This window comes from Balaenoptera musculus, chromosome 15 (assembly GCF_009873245.2).
Source record: "Balaenoptera musculus isolate JJ_BM4_2016_0621 chromosome 15, mBalMus1.pri.v3, whole genome shotgun sequence".
NCBI lineage: Eukaryota > Metazoa > Chordata > Mammalia > Artiodactyla > Balaenopteridae > Balaenoptera > Balaenoptera musculus.
In genome coordinates, this window is record NC_045799.1 from 67,161,040 (window position 1) to 67,179,996 (window position 18,957).

At 43.1% G+C, this 18,957-nt stretch overlaps 1 protein-coding gene across 2 annotated transcripts in view; it reads right to left on the reverse strand.

Annotated features, from left to right (window-relative positions):
* USP31 (ubiquitin specific peptidase 31) overlaps nt 1-18,555 on the reverse strand; it is a 69,080-nt gene extending 50,525 nt beyond the window's left edge. Inside the window, exon 1 of one of the 2 annotated variants that reach the window (XM_036825478.1) lies at nt 17,079-18,555. In XM_036825478.1, coding sequence (XP_036681373.1) covers nt 17,079-17,702 — 624 coding nt within the window. In that variant the 5' untranslated portion in view covers nt 17,703-18,555. The remainder of the gene's footprint in view (nt 1-17,078) is intronic. The other variant, XM_036825477.1, reaches the window with a different exon arrangement.
* Nucleotides 18,556-18,957: the final 402 nt, after the last annotated feature.

An 18,957-nucleotide genomic window follows, 5' to 3' on the forward strand; every position in this document is an offset into this window, starting at 1 on the left:
TCATTAAGCCTCTAGATCTAACTACCATTTTACGGGAAAAGCAAAGACAGCAAAACATTTTCATTGAAACTATGGGAATAAACAGCCAAAATCAGACCATGGGAAGCTGCACAGCAATGCTCTTCAAAGTATGAGGCACAGATGGGTGCCTGTCTGTGAACTTTTTTCACCAGTCCATGATGAGGTAAGTAAAGAAATCAGAGTAAGCATCAGAAACATTTAGAGCAAATTAACAGTAATTGTGTGTCTACTGAATCTAACCATTTTTTTTAATGGGGCTGGTTTTATGCATGCCATTTTTATTTTATTTTTCCGGATAAGTTTAAATGCCAAGCTAAGAAATTTATACCACATTTTGTATATAAAAGAAGAAGTAAAGGCAATTTTTGAGAAGAGAAATAATGTAGTTACAGATAAGCTTTAAGATTACTCTGGCAGCAAGAAAAACTGCCAATAGGACAGAGTTTAGAAATGGGGAAGGGTACTCGGGTGGCCACAGACCTGGAACGAGCACCTTCCTCATCACCACCTTCCATTTCTGGAATACTTACCATGTGCAAGTTTCTGTACTAAACCCTTAATTATATCTTCTCCTTTAACCTCATAAAAACCATACAAGGTTGGAGTTCTGGCTCTGCTACTTATCAAGTACTAGCACTGAAGCCCTATATCCTAATTGTTTAAATGGAATAGCAATGCTTCTTTCACGGGCTGTTGTGAAGACTAAATGAAAAAGTTGTATACGAATGTACAGTGTCAATGATCTGGCTCCAGGGACTTCCCTGGTGGTCCAATGGTTAGGAATCCACCTTTCAATGCAGGGGACGCAGGTTCAACCCCTGGTCAGGGAACTAAGATCCCACATGCCACGGGGCAACTAAGCCTGCACACTCTAGAGCCTGCATGCCCCAACTAGAGAGAATCCTGCTCACCGCAACAAAAGATCCCACATGCCACAACTAAGACCCGACGCAGCCAAATAAATAAATTTTTTAAAAAGAAGGTTAAAAATAAATAAATGATCTGGCTCCACACAAATAAATGGTATTTTCATTATGATTATTATTATTTCTTAAATCTCGTTAAGAATCAGACAGCTCTGCCTTGCTCTTAAAGATGAGAAGACCAAGAGTTAAAGTCAAAGAATTAAAAAAAAAAAGAATTAAAAAAAAAAAAAGAAAAGAAAAAGAATTTACTAAGCTGGTGATGAGCTTACAAAGGTTCCTGACAGTAGACGCAACAAAGGCATTTCCTGACTAGTCCTATGCAATCTTCTAAAGCGTGAACTGTTTGTTTGTGGACACACTGTTTGCTACCATCCACGCTCAACAACTGGAGGGAAGAAGCAACAGATGTTGGGTGACTGGCCAATTCCTCTAGGAACTGCCACACTCCGTGGCAGAAAACAATGATTTCTAAATAGAGAAAGATCACAATCAAATGAAAGACAAGATATCCCGATGTGCTCCACTGCAAAAATGTTGTTTGTTAAACACAAAAGGTCATTTGAGGAACAGCCAATTAACAGAGCAAACAAGAGTATTTTTGAAGGAAAAAGCTGCAGAGGACAGAATTTTAAATTACTCAGTTTTGAATGATTTCTTTTCCATGACTATATATAAAAGGCTTTTTTTGTGGAAACCATGAGGTCATTGTTTTCCTGAGTCTTCACTATAGGAAACAGCTGTGGGGAACTACACAAACAGAGAACACTGCCCTATTTAGCAGCCCCTCATTGTGACAAGTGTATAGATGGGGACAGGAAAAATCCACCAAACCACACACTAATAACAAAACAAAAGTGGCAGAGTCAAACTAAAAACTTCAAGCCACACAAAGGAAGATGTAAAACAACTAACTCAGGATAAGCATCTGTAACTCAGCACAAGCATCTTTATTACTACATCTGTATCAATTTAAGAGAGATTTCCACATTTTGACCAGATCGGCACATTTCTACATGGCTCGCCGAAAACTTAAAACGATTCACTTTACACAGCGCCTGCCTGACATATGAGAGACATTCAACAAATATAATAACAACAAACAAGTTTTCCTAGGGCTCTTATGTTCAAATACTATGTGACCTCTCTAAAACTGAACTTATCCACTCACCTCCAGAATCGTTTTCCATTCTGTGCTTCCAGTCTTGAAGAACACCATCCCAAGACACCCTGTTTCAAAACCTCGAAGTTATTTTCACCTCCTCATCTTATCCACCCTTCACGTAAAGCTGCCAAACACTGTCAACTCTGCTTCGAATATACATTTTTTATATGTTCAAAAGTCAGAGGAAAGGAGCAGGAGACAAGGACAGGGAAAGAAATAAACTGAATCCAGTCCAATCTATTATGGGGTGTGTAACTCTCCTTTACAATACTACCCAGGGCTCTGCGTAAACTTGTCCAATGATAAAAATACTCAGGTGAGGCATCTCATTCCATTTTCAGACAACTTGCTCAAACACTTCTGTTACTGAGGCACGCCACCCCCGTGTCCAGTTTCCCTCCTCCTCCTGCGAGGCTTAAAGCCTAAGCGTGATCACAGTCCTCAGGTGAGGTCTGACCCATGTGTACAAGAGAAGCGGCCCATCATCAGCACAGCTACATTTACAACTGAGGCTGGTCTGCAAGCTGTCCTTCCTTGCTTGTGGCATCTTCAGTTCAGATGGACCAATACATTGTGCACCTCCAACAAAACAATGCTGAATAAGAGACTCACTGCCCTCGAGGGCCTCACAGTGGAGTGGAGGAGACAGACATGAACAGGTTTAGGAAACAGAATCCTTTTGCCTCGGAGAGGAAATTTTTCTACACTTTTGACAGTCATACAACGTGGGGATTATCTGATCCTTGAAAGAATGTACGAATAAATCCATCCAATTCTGTAATCTTTTGGGGAAACAGGCAGTTCTTTTAAGAACTCTTTCAATTTTCTTCCTCACTTATCAGTCAACCAGGTTTTCTTACTGTAACATTATGATTAGTTTATGGTTTGTTTAAAGTTATGAATTTTATCAGTGACAGGCAGACATTCAGCAAAGATGGTTATCTGTCCCAAACTAATGTAGATATTTAACCCTAAAATTCACATAGGATTGGTTTTTGAAACCTGACAAAATGATTTTAAAATTTGTCTGGAGAACTTTAAAAGAACAACAAGATAGCTCATCTCTTACCCAATGTACTGAGTACTTTTCTGCACTGGTTTTAATCATGCCTAATATTGCAGAAGAAAAATAAATGTTTCACAGTGGGGGGGGGGGAAAGAATAGCATGAAAAGAACAGGAAACAACAATGTCATGTGGTACCAATAAAAGTACTGATGAAACAGAACACAAAATTCAGAAATAGAACATAAAATTCTAAATATGGAGAAGACTTTTACAAATAAGCAGGGTGATAACAAGGCTGGGGTAACAATACCAGTTAACACTCACTTAGCACTGATGGTATGCCAGGCCCTTAGCCAAGTTTTTCTCTTCTTTTTAAAACAACCAAATGAGTTAGATATAGTCTTATCCCCGTTTTACAAATGAGGAAACTAAGCCCAGAGAATTAAGTGCCCAAGGACCCATAGCTAATAAGTGCTGCAGCTAGGATTGGAACACAGGCTGTCTGGCTCCCCAGTCCAGGTTCTCAACCACTCAATGTACTATACAAGATGGGAAATCTCAAACCTTAAAATAAATCCCCACTTTACACTTGCACTATACTAAACCAAACTCCAAACTATTGGAAAGAGAAATATTTTAGGACATAAAAGAAAAAACTAACAAAAAATAAAAGAGAAAAATTATCCTATATGAAAGCCTAACTTTTCAGCTATACGTAACCAAAAAAATATGGGAAAGGTACAGGTTCAAAAACATTAAAACCTTCTGTAATACATAAAAGTTAACAAAACTAAAAGAGCAAGAGACTGAGAGAAGTATCTATATCAAATGCATCAAGGCTTAATGAAGGTGTTACCTTACATCTACACTCTATAAAGAGCTATTATAAAGTTTTTTTAAAAAGAAAAGAACCCTCAAAATCCCAAGAGACACCATGACCAAGTAGGATTTACTTCTGGAATGAAAAGGGGTTCAACATATGAAAATCAATCAATGTAAAATGCCACATTAATAGAATGAAAGAAAACTACCACACGATCATCTCAATTAATTCAGAAAAAGCACGTGACAAAATTCATCATTCTTTCATGATAAAGACACTCAACAAACTAGGAAAAGAAGAAAACTTCCTCAATATGATAAAGGCCATATCTGAAAAGCCCACAGCTAACGTCATACTCAATGGTGAAACACTGAAAGCTTTTCCCCTAAGATGAAGAAACAAGACAAGGATGCCCATTTTCACCACTTCTATTCAACAGAGTATTGGAATTTCTAGCCAGAAGTAGGCAAGAAAGGGGAAGGGTGGGGGGAATAAATTAAGAGTTTGGGATTAGCAAATACAAACTACTATATATAAAATAGATAAACAACAAGGTCCTTCTGTATAGCACAGAGAATTATATTCAGTATCTTTTAATAAACTATAATGGAAAAGAATATATATATGAATATATATAACTGAATCACTTTGCTGTACACCAGAAACTAACACAACATTGTTACTGACAATGCTTTATGTAAAAAAAAAAAAAAAAAGGTATCCTAACTGGAAAGGAAGATGTAAAATTATCTCTGTTTGCAGATAATATGATCTTATATGTAGAAAACTCTGAGGACTCACCAAAAAAAAAAAAACTGTTAGAGCTAATAGATGAATTCAGCAAAGTGCAGGATACAATATCAACACACAAAAACCAGTTCCATTTCTATACACTAGCAATGAACAATCCAAAAAGGAAATTAAGAAAACAGTTCCATGTATAACAACACCAAAAAGAATAAAATACTTAGGAATAATCATTTAACAAAGGAGGTGAAAAACCTGTACATTGAAAACTACAAAACTTAAGTGAAGGAAATTAAAGACAACATAAATATTAAAAAAGATATTCCATGTTCATGGACTGGAAGACAATATTGTTACAATGACAATTCTACCCAAAACAATCTACAGATTTCAGTGCAATCCCTATAAAAATCCCATTTTCTGCAGAAAGAAAAGCCTATTCTGAAATTCATATAGAATCTCCAGGGACTCCAAAGACAAAACAATCTTGAAAAAGAAGAACAAATTTGAAGGACTCAAACTTCTGATTTCAAAACTTACTACACAGCTACAGTAATCAAAACAGTGTGGTGCTGAAACAAAGACAGGCATATAGATCAATGGAATAGAATAAAGAGCCCAGAAATAAACCCTCACATATACAGTCAATTGATTTTTGACAGGGGCACCAAAACCATTCAACAAAGAAAGAACAGTAGTCTTTTCAACAACAGTGCTGAGAAAACTAAATATCCACATGCAAAAGAATGAAGTTGTAACCTTACCTTACACCATATATCAATACAAAAGTTAACTCAAAATGGATTAAAGACCTATATATAAGAGCTAAAACTATAAAATGTTTAGTAAAAAACAAAGACGGAAAACTTCATGACATTAAATTTGGCAATGATTTCTTGGATATGTTACCAAAAGCACAGACAGCAGAAGAAGAAAAATAGACAAATCGGACTTCATCACAGTTATCAAGAGAGTGAAACAACAACCCACAGAATGGGAGAAAATACTTGCTAATCATATATCTGATAAAGGATTAATATCCAGAATATATAAAGAACTTCTACAACTCAGCATCAACAACAACAAAAAAATCCAATTCAAAAATGAGGAAAGTATTTGGATAGACATTTCTCCAAAGAAGATATACAAATAGGCAATAAGCACTTGAAAAGATAATCCAAGTCATCAGTTAAGTCATTAATGACTAATGATCATTAGTCATTAGAGAAATGCAAATCAAAACCACAATGAGATAACACTTCACACACGCTAGGATGGCTATTATTTGAAAACAAAAATGGAAAATAACAAGTGCTGGCAAGGATGTGGAGAAATTGGAACCCTCATGCATTGCTGGTGGGAATGTACAATGGTGCAGCCACTGTGGAGAAGTTTGACAGTTTCTCAAAAAGTTAAACACAGAATTACTACATGACCCTAAAGAATTAAAAACAGGGACACACATAGATACTTGAATGCCTATGTTCATAGCATCATTATTCACAATAGCCAAAAAGCAGAAACAACCCAGTTGTCCATCAACAGATGAATGGATAAACAAAATGTAGTACATAAGTATAAAGGAATATTATTCCGCCATAAAAAGAAATGAAATTCTGCAACATACTACAACACAGATGAATATTGAAAACATTATTCTAAATGACATAAACCAGACACAAAAGGATTTTGTGTATTGTACTGTGTAATTCTACTTATATGGGATACCTAGAATAGGCAAATTCATAGAGACAGAAAGTAGAACACAAGTTACCAGGAACTAGACAGGAGTGATTGCTTAATGCATACAGAGTTCCTGTTTGGGACGATGAAAAAGTTCTGGAAATGGACAGTGCTTGATGGTTGCACAACAGTGAATGTACTTAATGCCACTGAGCTGTACTTAAAAGTAACTAAAAGGGTAAATTTTATGTTATGTGTATTTTACCACAACAAAAAATTGGAAAAAATGACAATAGACAAATGAGAAAAGAATGAATATAAACTGACAATAACAAATTTAAATTATAAAAATCCAACTCATTCCAAAAATGGTTTGTGAGCATCCAACATGCACCATTCATTGGGCTGGGTGAAGTTTATGATCAAACTAGCAGCATTGTAATTTCTGTAATAAGAAGTCAAAAAGATGTCCATAAGCTTCTGATGCTCTGAGAACATGTTTGGAAATTTATCCTAAATAAATAACATGACAAAACAAAAAGCTATACACATGATTCATGTTCATTATAATAAAAAAGAGTATGGGGGAAATTGCCCAATAAAAGAGGACTGGATGATTAAATTATCACTTAGCAATATGATACCATATGTATCATTAAACATTAAACAGTATTATGAGTACTATTTAGAAACATGGAAAAATGTTTTATAAGTTGCATGAAAAAAAATTATAATACAAAATGGCCTGGCCAGGATAATAGCAACTATGTTAAATATATATGTATGTGGACAAGTACAAAAATGTAAACTGATGGCACTTCAAGGCAATGTGTTCAGTACAGTGAGAGCATAAATGTTATCATCACACTGCCCTGAGTTCAAGTTGAAGCTCTGCCCCTGCAAATGTGTAAAGAACCAAACTAGATCAAATCAAAATAACAGATTTAGTGCTAGTTTATGTTGCTGGTTTGAAAGATATTTAAAAACTCAGAAGGGGAGTTTAATGACAAATAAAAATCTCTAGCCGAAACTCTAGCCTACACTACTGAATATTTTCCTCCATGAGTTATCATGGGACCTCAAATACAACATGCCTAAAGTGGAATTTAGCACCTCTGAAAAGTTTTATGCTGCCTCAGTCTCCCAAATGTAACCAGGCTCAAAGAGGCTAAGATATATTCTGTTCTCCCTGAACCCCCCAGTTCTGCCCCTGCCCTCTCTCATCATCACCTCCCCATCCTCAATGTCCCTGGCCTCTGAGTGATCATTCTTTGAAAAATAATAAAAGAAAAAGACAATGATACCACAAGCCTGTCTGAAATTCCTTGGTGGCTGCCCTCACAAGATGCTATTCTCTGACATGGCACAAAGAACAAAGGCAAAGATCTAACCTTGCCCAAAGCATCACCACTGACCTCCTCCCCAATCCATCCACCACCCTACCCTTCTGCTCCAACCCCACCAGACCTTGAAATTTTCTGAATAAGCCAAGTTGTTTGAGGTTCTAAGCCTTTGCACTTGATGGGTTTTCTGCCCTGGAAAGGCCTTTCCCACCTCTCCCCTTATCCACCTAGAGGATTCCGACCAAATCCTTCCAGACACAGCCAAGGTATCATCTCTCCAGTCCCCCCCCAACCCTCCCTTCCCTCCCTTGGGTCTACACGGCACTTCTATACATACCTCTGTCACAGCACTCATCCTACCCTTCTGCAATTGTTTCTTAACCCCTGACTTCCCTTCTAGACCCTGCATTCCTTAAGGGCACGGACCATCTCACTCATCCTGGCACAGTTCAGTGCCTCCCAACACAGGACCAGCACAAAAATGCGCTCGATAAATCTGTAGACTTAACGAATCATGACTACAATGTATCAACCTGAATTTGATTCTTAATGGGTATATAGCATTCTTTTTAAATTTATTTATCTATTTATTTATTTTATTTTTGGTTGCGTTGGGTCTTCGTTGCTGTGAGCGGGCCTTCTCTAGTTGCAGTGAGGGGGCCACTCTTTGTTGTGGTGCGCGGGCTTCTCATTGCAGTGGCTTCTCTTGTTGCGGAGCACGGGCTCTAGGCGCACGGGCTTCAGTAGTTGTGGCTTGCGGGCTCTAGAACGCAGGCTCAGTAGCTCCACAGCATGTGGGATCTTCCCAGACCAGGGCTCGAACCCGTGTCCCCTGCATTGGCAGGCAGATTCTTAACCACTGCACCACCAGGGAAGCCCCTCTTACTGGGTATAAACTGACGTTTCTGCAGCTCTACACTGTACTCAGGGCTAAGAGCAGAAAGTCAACCTAAATGAGCCAGGTTTCCTGACTCTGCTTTCCTGGTTTTCCGCCTATCTCTCTGCCCCTTTAACAAGTCCAACAAGTCCCTCCCTCCTCCTATCCTCTTATTTTTAGTTTCCCCCAAGGGCTTGGCCTTGGGCTTCTGACTACACACTCAATGCTCCTGGCTTCAATTATCACCTCTATGCAGCTGAATCCAAGTCTACACAGCTAGTTCTAAATCGCACCAGATTTCCAACTATTAAGACTCTCCTTAGATATCCTATGACCCCCACATGTTCAAATTATATTCATGATCTTCTCTGCCCTTAGTGCCCTTTTTGGACTGCTCCACCTCTGTCAGATATCCCCTTATTTTCTCCATCACCCAGGTCTGAAACCTCGGTGTTTCCTTTACCTCTCCATCTCTTGGAGTCTCTTTAATGATGTCACGATGTCCTCCAAAATGTCTCTTGGATTCACCCTTTCCTCCCCATTTTCCTCAGGTCACACCTGTGATTGCCCTTTCCACGCACTTACTTTCTCCTCCATCTGATTCATTTTTGCTCACCATCAGAACCATTTTTCTAAAACATCTTTTTTCATCAAATCAGAGTCTGCACAGCTCAAGAAGCCTCAATTGAATCACTACTGATTGCAGGCTCAAGGCTAAATTGTTGTGACAGACTTTCAAGGGCACCCATAATCTGTCCCCTCTCATCTCCTCAGCCATCTACATTTATTTGCCCTTCTCTCCAAATCAGTGGTTCTCAACCAGGGGCAATTTTGCCCCCCAGGGGACATGTGGCAACGTCTGGAGACAGTTTTGATTATCATGACTGGGGTGGGTGCAGGGGAGTACTACCAGCACCTAGTGGGCAGAGGACAGGGACCCTGCTCAATATCCTAATACACCAGGACAGCCCCCCCACAGCAAAGATGCATCTAGCCAATAATGCCAGGTATGTCAACAGTGCCAAGGCTGAAAAAAACTTCTGCAAATCAATTCCACACAGCAGACAGCCCAGTGGCCTCTCTGACCCTAGATAATGTGCCACGGCTGTGCCTTTGCTCAGAATATTTCCCCAACAATATGGAATGGCATCTCTCTTTCCCGTAACTATCCAAGCCTTAGTTATCTTCAAATCCCATTCCAAGCAATATGTCACAGTTTTAAATACCACCTATAGACCAAGGAGTCCCATATCTTTATCTCTAGCCAGTCCCAATCTTCTGAACTCCAGATTCCCTTATCCAGCTGCCAACCAGATAACTCCTGAGTGTCCTATTTAATACATGTGAAACTGAACTCCCCATCCCCCAGAACCGCTGCTCCTCAAGTAAGTGCACAGCACCAGTAATCGCTCTCTTGCTCAAAACAAACACCAGGGCGTTATCCTGGCTGCTCCCCTCTGCCTCAGTGCCTTCCCCAGAATCAATCCTTTAGCCAGTCCTGTCGAGTCTACCTCCAGATATATATCAAATCTATCCGCTTCTCCATACCATCCACCACCTTCGCAAAACCTCCGAACTGGCCTCCCTGCTTCCAGTCTATAGTCACTATTCAGACTCAGAATGGTCACTTCACATTTCAAGGAGATCATGCCAGAACTCTGCTTAAAACCTGCAACAGCTCCCCACTGCTCTCAGAATCAAATCTAAACCCCTAATCTTGGTCTACAAGGGGGTCCTACAGGACCCGCCTCTGCCTACCTGACCTCCTTTTCCAGCCTCATCTATCCCACGCCCCTCCTAGCTCTCTAAGCCATGAAAAAGGCCTGTCAGACTTTCAAATGGACCCCCAGCCCTGACCCCTGCAGAGCCTTTTGAATACATTTTATCACTCCTGCCTGGCCACACCCATCATTCTCTCTCATACACCTTATCTTTTCCTTCTTAGCTCTAATAATTTTAAATTTCACATTTACCAGTGTGTGTTTGTTAACATCTGCCTCCCCTGTAACAATAAAAGTTCCAAGAAGGAATGGATCACGGGACCTGGCACCATTTTTTTACATTACCATACCGTTTGGTTTACCCCCATATACCCAATGACTAGCACAGCATGTGGCATGGAGTTAGGAGCTCCATAAATTCATAAATTTGTAGAAGCTTAACTGCCAACAATGAATGAATGAATCTTCTACTTACACTTCAGCTCACAACGATTTCACCCTTCTCTGAACTCCCACTGAACTTTCCCAGTCAATACAATTTTTTAAAAATTTCCCTATAAAACTGGTAAGTTCTCTGAGGGCAAGAACTTTGTCCTATAATCGTCATACTTAATCCTCTATTCCCAACCCCCTCCCCTAAACTAGTCCCTTTATACACAATAATTGCTCAGTAAATGTGGTTTAAGTCAGCAAACATGAGAGTCCATAATTGTCCTGTGTATTTTTATTCCCCAACTAGTCCTCTTCAATGCTTTTCTTGCACTTTCTCATGAGTCCCCTTTACCACCTGATAAGAAGCTGCACACATCAGGTGGACATGTCTGGAAAGAGAGACATACACGTTTAAGAAGAGTGGAGAATAGGCATACCTACAGGAACAAAACTGACCTACGTGAAAGAAAATAAGTTTGAAAACTGAAGAATAGGGCAGTCACTTGAAAGAGGAAGCACATGTCAGCGGCGAGGCCCTAGCATGCAGCATGGAAGGGTCAGTGTCTTGTCCTAACACAGGCTTTTGCTGGGCAGTCTGGTGAGGTGCATCAACAGTGTAAGTGCACGTTCCCTCTGACTCAGCAACGCCACAGCTAAGACCCACTCCTTAGAAAAGGAGACTTGATATATGTTGAAGGATTGGCTATAATGGTTAAAAATTTTATACAACCAAAACACCCATCAGTGGGCTTCTACACAACTGTTTAAAAGAATGAGGTGGACTTGGATGTATTAACAAAACACAATGAAAGCTATGGCTACCCGTGATATATTCTCAAGTCCAGTATAGGGGCATAAGGGAAAGCAAGTTACAGAACTCTATGGAGAGTATAAGGCCATCAATGTAAAAGATGTGTTTACGTATGCATTTAAATGGTCTGAAAGAATAATTTTTTAAGGAAGTCTTCCAAAAGTGCCTAAGTCTCAGGAGCAACAGCACATATATAAAGCTAGCTGCAGCTGACCTTATTTTCACTACGATTTAACACCGCAAACTTAGAGGAAAAAAATGCTACATGTTTCAGCACATCCACCCTCGCTGTTTATGTTTTATGTTGAGACCTGTCGCTTCAGTGGTTGTGCTGATAAGACGACCTCAGAACCAGGGCTCAGGGTGTGCATCGGCATCTCGGGGGATGGTCAGAACGCTGGTTCTGCTCCCTCAGCCTCTAGCCAGCAGGTGAACCTCAGTTTCCTCATCCAGAAAGGCTGAGGACCACTCACATCTCACCCAAGTCTCCTTCCAAGTCTAAAATTTGATGATTCTCTCACCACCCTTCTCCTTCAAAGATGTGGAACTTCACTAAAACAGAAGTGACAGCATTTGACAGACAAGAGAACAGACCAGGAGGAGACATACTTTCTATCTAATACCATCACAAATCTGAATGTGACCGACACAATTTCATTTTTTTCCCCCTATTTTTCAAATTAATTTGAGGGACACCCTAAAATCAGATCACTTCTTGGGAACCACTGTGAAATGTCAACGTACTAATCAGCTTCATACAAACGAGGAAAACTTTTATCATAGGTCTGCAGCATACAATCAGAGCTCCCCAGCATGAGTCCATGACAAAGTCAGGTGTGAAACTGAGCCAGTGGAAGCCACTGACTGCCAGCTTGTCTGCCACTACTCATTTACACACATATACTCCCTTTGTAACCCAAGAACTCTCACAAATAAATAAGCACCACCAGGCACCAAAGTTCAAGGAAAAAAATGTGGTAGAGAAAATTTGATTCATCAATTACTTTTTGTTTTCCGGCAAATTTGAAAGGAGTCCCCACATTTCTTTTATCAGTAGATCACTCTGTTCTAGTTGTTCTTTGGAAGCACAGTTTGAAAACTGCTGCTATAAAACCTATCTTTGTTACTTGAAAGATGACCTTCCTTCTTTCACTTACTGCAAAAGGGCACTGAGTACCAGAAATCCGAAAGCATCTGTACGAACCTGGAGCACCCAAGCTAGCATCCTATTAAAGTTAGGACAATAAGCTTATTTCCTCTGAAAACAGCATACTGAGCATTCAGGTTTCAAAATGATTTACTTACTGTCATAGTTTTACTAAGACAGTGATCCAAGGATCCTGCCAGTAAAGTCCAACCTTTACTCTAGTGCTGCAGCAAACCCAGAGAAGAAAAAGTAACAAGATAACCATTAAAGGCTGGGAAAGTAAGGAAAACTTGCACTAAGGAAGTTCAAAACATTCCTCCAACAGTTTCTTAACCTCAGCACTACTGACATTTGGGGCTGGATAATCCTTTTTGAGGGATACTGTCCTGCATGTTGTATGACACTTAGCCCCAAACCTGGAGTCTCCCCACTAGTCGCCAGTAGCACCCCACCCCAGGTGTGACACCCAAGTATGTGTCTCCAGACATCACCAAATGTCCCCAGAAGTGAGGGAGTAGGCGAGGCAAAAGTGCCCTGGTTGACAACTACTCTAACAGCAGGAGAAAAATGACTGCACAAAAAGAGAAAAAGATATAAGCGGCAGCTAGAGACGTTTCTTAAAGCTTACCAAGATTGGACCAGTCAACTTCTTTCATTCTGGAAAACGAAAATCCAACCATAACAACCATCTAGCTCATCCAAAACCAAAAATCCATTTACCTGGCAAGCTCCTAAAGCTGAAACCAATGTGGTTAGAATCCTAATTGAAAATCTTACAAACAAAATTGTTAGTAACTTAAAGAAGTTTTAGGACGCTAAAAGTACATGCAAAGACATACTAAGTGCTTTTCGAGACCTCAAGGCAAATCATCTCAAGATGGCAAATTGGTTTTATCTCCTCTGCCAACTGGTAGTGGCTGCCCGGAGCCCAGAATTCAACAGGGTTCTGAGGCTGAATGTGAGCTCAAGAGAAGAGTATCTGCCTCAAATATCAATGTGTGCCACCAACAGGTGAGGGGGGTGTGGTGACTGGTGTGCCAGCAACCTCTTGCTTGGTGCTTCAACTTCCTTTGTGCTTCACAGGCAGGTGCAGTGTCTTCCCCACGTGAGAGTGCCTGGCACATGGTAGGCGAAGCACTTTGGTGGGCTGCCTACAAGGCAATCCCCTCCTTTACTCATCTTTTCCATGAAGGCAGGAAAACCCAAATACCACACCTTTCTGCCTCCATGGCAGCCGAGGTGGTCAAAGGACATGATTATAGTTAATGAGATGTCAGCAGAAGCCTGTTGAGGGGGGCTTCTGGAAGAATTTTTATTTCCCTAATGACTTCCTGCCTTGACTGGGTAGAAAACCCTGAGGTGACAAACATTAAGGACAAAAGGCCACTGATAGCTAAGGATAACAGAATGGAAACACAGAAATGGTCTGGGTCCTAGTTGGGCCCATAAAGCCACTGCACCACCCTAGAACCACCTACCTCCAGACTTCTTACAGGTGAGCTAATTCAACATCTTTATTGCTTAAGGCACCATCATTAGGGCTTCTTCTTTCTGGTGCTGAACGCATTCCTAACTGACTGAATAAACCTTCAACAGAGGGAGGTGAATGAATGAATGCAAAGTGAAATCTACTAACGGTTCAGAAGATTACATTTTTTAAAAACAAGGCCTCAGGGTAGGGGTGGTGGTGTGATGAACTGGGAGATTGGGACTGACATATATACACTAATATGTATAAAATGGATAACTAATAAGAACCTGCTGTATAAAAAAATAAATAAAATAAAATTCAGAAAAAAAAAACAAGGCCTCTAAGAATCTGTTCAACTTTGCCAAAGCATGCTTTTCTAGAATTATTGACCCAATTCTGTTACAGCTTTTTTAATGGATAAAAATCTCTTAAAAAGCAATGGAAATGTTCACATACAAAAATGCTGTAGAAATTGATTTTCACATTTTGGAAAAGAATGGAAAACCAAACTTAAAACACTAGGCTGTGACCTTGAAAAGTCTGCAACTGCTGTGGCTACTTGCAGGCACGTATAGGCAAAAAGAAAAAGACCGGTAGTAGCTGGTTGGCTGCCATTCCCTCCTACTTTCTTATTTTGAGATCTCTGACATGAATCTCTTTTTTTCCAGTCCCTATCCCAGTCAAGTATTTCCATTCAAATTTCCAAGATCAAACAACAACCATTTTTTTCTTTTTGAGAAAAACAGAGTAGAACATAAATAAATATAAATAACATGTAAGTAAAATGTATTAAAAGGGGAGGAGTAGACCTTGGCAGTGTTGTTCCTCAGCAAGACAGTAGGTCCTCAACCAAGCTGATTCCCGTAGATAGCTGACCAATTTATATTTTAATCAAATCATTTACTCATACTTAAATAAGTGTATGTTAGAAAGAAACTTCTTAGCACCAATGGAATGCCAGTACCATTTGCCATAAATAGAAGACAGGGCTTCCCTGGTGGCACAGTGGTTAAGAATCTGCCTGCCAATGCAAAGGGTTCGAGCCCTGGTCCGGGAAGATCCCACATGCTGCAGGGCAACTAAGCCCATGCGCCACAACTACTGAGCCTGCGCTCTAGAACCCGCGAGCCACAACTACTGAGCCTGCGTGCCACAACTACTGAAGCCCGTGCAACTAGAGCCTGTGCTCCACAACAAGAGAAGCCCGCGCACCGCAACGAAGAGTAGCCCCCGCTCGCCGCAACTAGAGAAAGCCCGCACGCAGCAACGAAGACCCAACGCAGCCAAAAATAAATAAATAAATTTATTTAAAAAAAGAAGACAAATGTAAAGACAAATCCAATGAAGACATAACCTTATTAAATTCTAGCTACTGTTGCCTATTCAGATCTCTAAACTTGAAGCTTATTCTCTATTTAAAAAAAAAAAGGCGGGGGAGTGAGCAAGAGGTGTTAAAGACAAGCTAACCACCAAGCTGAGACTTTCTCTTGGGCATGATCAGGACAGAGAGAGAACAGAAAAGGAATTAACTTTCTTATTGTGTGACTTCATTCTATTTAGTTCTATTTATATCCATTTCCCACCCAGAAGTATCTTTTATACAATCCCAAATCATCTTCCCCTCTTGCTTAGAGTAAGAGCTCATTTCCTTAGTACTACAGCCTAAATGATCCTACACCACCTGGCCCCAGCCCACCACTCACACTCCGCTCTCAGCTCTCACGTACTCACAACAAGGACCCAAGGCCACAGCTAGCCCACTGCCTGTTTCTGTACGGCCTGTGAGCTAAGAACGATTTGGAGAGATGAATACTTGTAATCAGTTTGACAAAAGGGAACATTAATTTTGAACTCCAATTAAGTTAAACGTTGTACTCTCCAAAAAAGTCCCACGCTTCTCATTAGTAGACCTGTATTACAAAATACTGTACTCAATTATTGTAACATTTTTATTTTAGGCAATAAAAAATGTGTAGAAATGTGTCTTCTCTTGTTATATAAGTATCTACATAATATACTCGAGTTTGCCTCTTGACCAGCAGAGCCTAAAACATTTGCTACGCAGCCCTTTACAGAAAGAGTTTGCCCATCCCGGAGCTACATTGCGGGTCAAGTACACCAGGCTCTTTCCCGTCTCCAGGTGTCTACACTTTGCTTACACCTGGGAACCGCTTTCCCCTGAGCTCCTCAAGGCTGGCCCTCCCCGTGGTTACTCAAGTCTCAGAACATCACCTCCTCCGAGAAGTCACCCTAACCCATGTAACGTACCCTGCCAGCACATCGGTCACATCACCAGGTTTTACTTCCTTCAAACCACTGTCTGGTACTACCTCTTTAACTTGTTAAAGTTTTTAATACTAAAAATAATAATGGCAGCAAATATTCATAGCACTGCACACAATGGAAGCATTTTTCATACCAGGTTGAACCCTATAAAAGTGCCAATCTGTAAGTCAGAACGGTCAACAGTGAGTAACTTCATTGGGCTCAACCCAACATATCAACTTGTTAGCAGCTCACAACCACCTATGAGGTAGGTACCAAATGAGGAAATTGTGGCACAGAGAGGTAGAGTAACCTGCCCGAGGTCACACCGCTAGTAAGTGGCAGAACAAGGATTTGAACCCAAGCTCAACACTCCCACCCGAAGAATATAAGTTCCAGGATGGCAGACGGTCTTGCCCATTGTCCCATCCCTCCCCTGTGCCCATCAAAGAGCCCGCCACGTAGCAAGCCCTTACAAATACGCGATGCATGAATGAGTGAATGACTGTCCCTCGCCATCAGCGCCATCTGCCCGGACTCGCGGCCCGCTCCTCTTTCCTGAGGCAACCAGAGCATCAGTCCTCCGGCCGCGACGGAAGCGGGGAAGGAAGCTCTGGGCAGGCGGGTGCCCCAGGGGCTCACCTTGAAGTCGCGGCTGTGCTGCGGGGTGTACTCCAGGGTCCAGAGGGCCCGCACCAGGTGCGCCAGCTGCTCGGTGACCTCACCCTGGCCCTGCGCGCCGCGCCCCGCGGGCTGCTCGGGGTCAGGCGAGGGCTCGGGCCGCCCCGCCCGGTACTGGCCGAGCGCCAGGTACTCGGCGAAGAGCTCGGTGTTGCTGAGGCACTGAAGCGTGGCGTTCATGAAGCACGTGTTGCCGTGGTTCCGGAGCCCCGCCACCCCGGGCACCGGCTCCGCGGCGCAGGCGGGCGGCGCGGGCGAGGCGGGCGGCGGCGGGCACGGCGGCGGCGTGGGCGCGGCCGTGGGCCCGGGCGGGAAGCAGCTGCGGAGGCCGCCGCGGTCCGGGGCGGCGCCCTCGGAGCTAAGGTGCGAGAGCGTGGACAGCGTCTTGAGGACGCGGCTCATGAAGCTACCCACAGAGCGCGCCGACGAGGGCGAGGAGGGCGCGGCCGGCCCGGGGCCCCCAGCGCCGCCGCCGCCGCCGCCCCCGCGGCCGCTCCGGAACAGCCGCTTGCTGAAAGAGCGCTTCTCCTTCCCGCCCGCTGCCGCCGCCGGCGGCCCGGGCCCGGGCGCCGTTACCTTGGACATGGCGGTGGCCGCCGACGCTCATCACCGCGTCCGCCCGCCCGGCCCGCGTCCCCGCCACGGCCGCCGCCGCATCCCGCCGCGCCGCGCCTCACCGGGACTGGGGGCTCGACGCCCCACACACCTCAGAGCGCAGCGGACCTAGCAGGCGAGCCGCGGCCGGCGGGGCGGGCGGGAGCGCGCGAGATCCGCCCAGCTGGGCCGCTCACGTGACTCGCCTCCCAGCGCCCCCGCCCCCCGCTGAAGCCGCCGCGGCCGCCATTTTGACTCCGGGAACGGAGCCGCCTCCCCAGCCAGACGCGATGACTGGAGGCTCCGGGCGCGGTACTGCTCTGTGAAGCCCGAGGGAGGCCATGTCTAGTGTGGGCAAGGTCCAGGCGCCGCGGGGTAGCGCTGAGCTAGCGCTGGGCTAGTACTGGGCTAGCGCTGGGCTAGCGCTGGGTGGTGGACGCCCCGGGGTGGGACTCCGTCTTGACTGATCTGATGGTGGAGGCCTTGGGAAAGTGCAGGAATCAGGACGCCCCCTTACCATACTCTGGAAGAGGTGATGGACATGGCCCTGACCGATCCTGGGCAAGCCAGCCCCGCCAGGCTCCCGAGGGACCCCGACGGTCGGCTTGCCCACTCGAACGCCATCGCAGAGCCTGGCACGTTTCGACCAGGCTTGTCTTCCAGGCGGCACTTTGGGGTCGCGGTGAAACTATATTATCAGAATACCTTCCTTTTCAGACTCCCCTGAGCTCTACCATCATTCACTCATTCATTCAACAGTTACTGTTAGTGCCAAGCACGGTCCTAGACGCTGGGAGTACGACGAAGTGTGAAACTAACAGGGTTACTGCGTGCTCTCTTGTTAGTGGATGCTGATAATAGCTGCCGTTACAAGCATTGTGCTAAGTAAGCATGCAACCTCTCCTTCAATCTTCCATTCAATTCCTTTGAGATTGGTAGACTCTTACCCATTTCAAACCCAAGTATGTTTCAAAGCCCCTAGACTTGCCTTCTAAACAAAAGGTCACAGACCCACAAATATCAGGTGGTCCTATCAGCGAATGAAGAATTCTGGTGTTTCAATCATACTATTATTACTTTAAGTGACTTGACTTAGTGTTGCGGAGAATATAAGGAATGGCAGGGACTCTGGCAAATTGCAAATCAACATCCTTCTAAAGGGGGTGGCTGCCACTCAGCTCCAGCCAATTGTTCCCATGCAGAAATGAGAGCTCAGGGCTTCCCTGGTGACGCAGTGGTTGAGAAT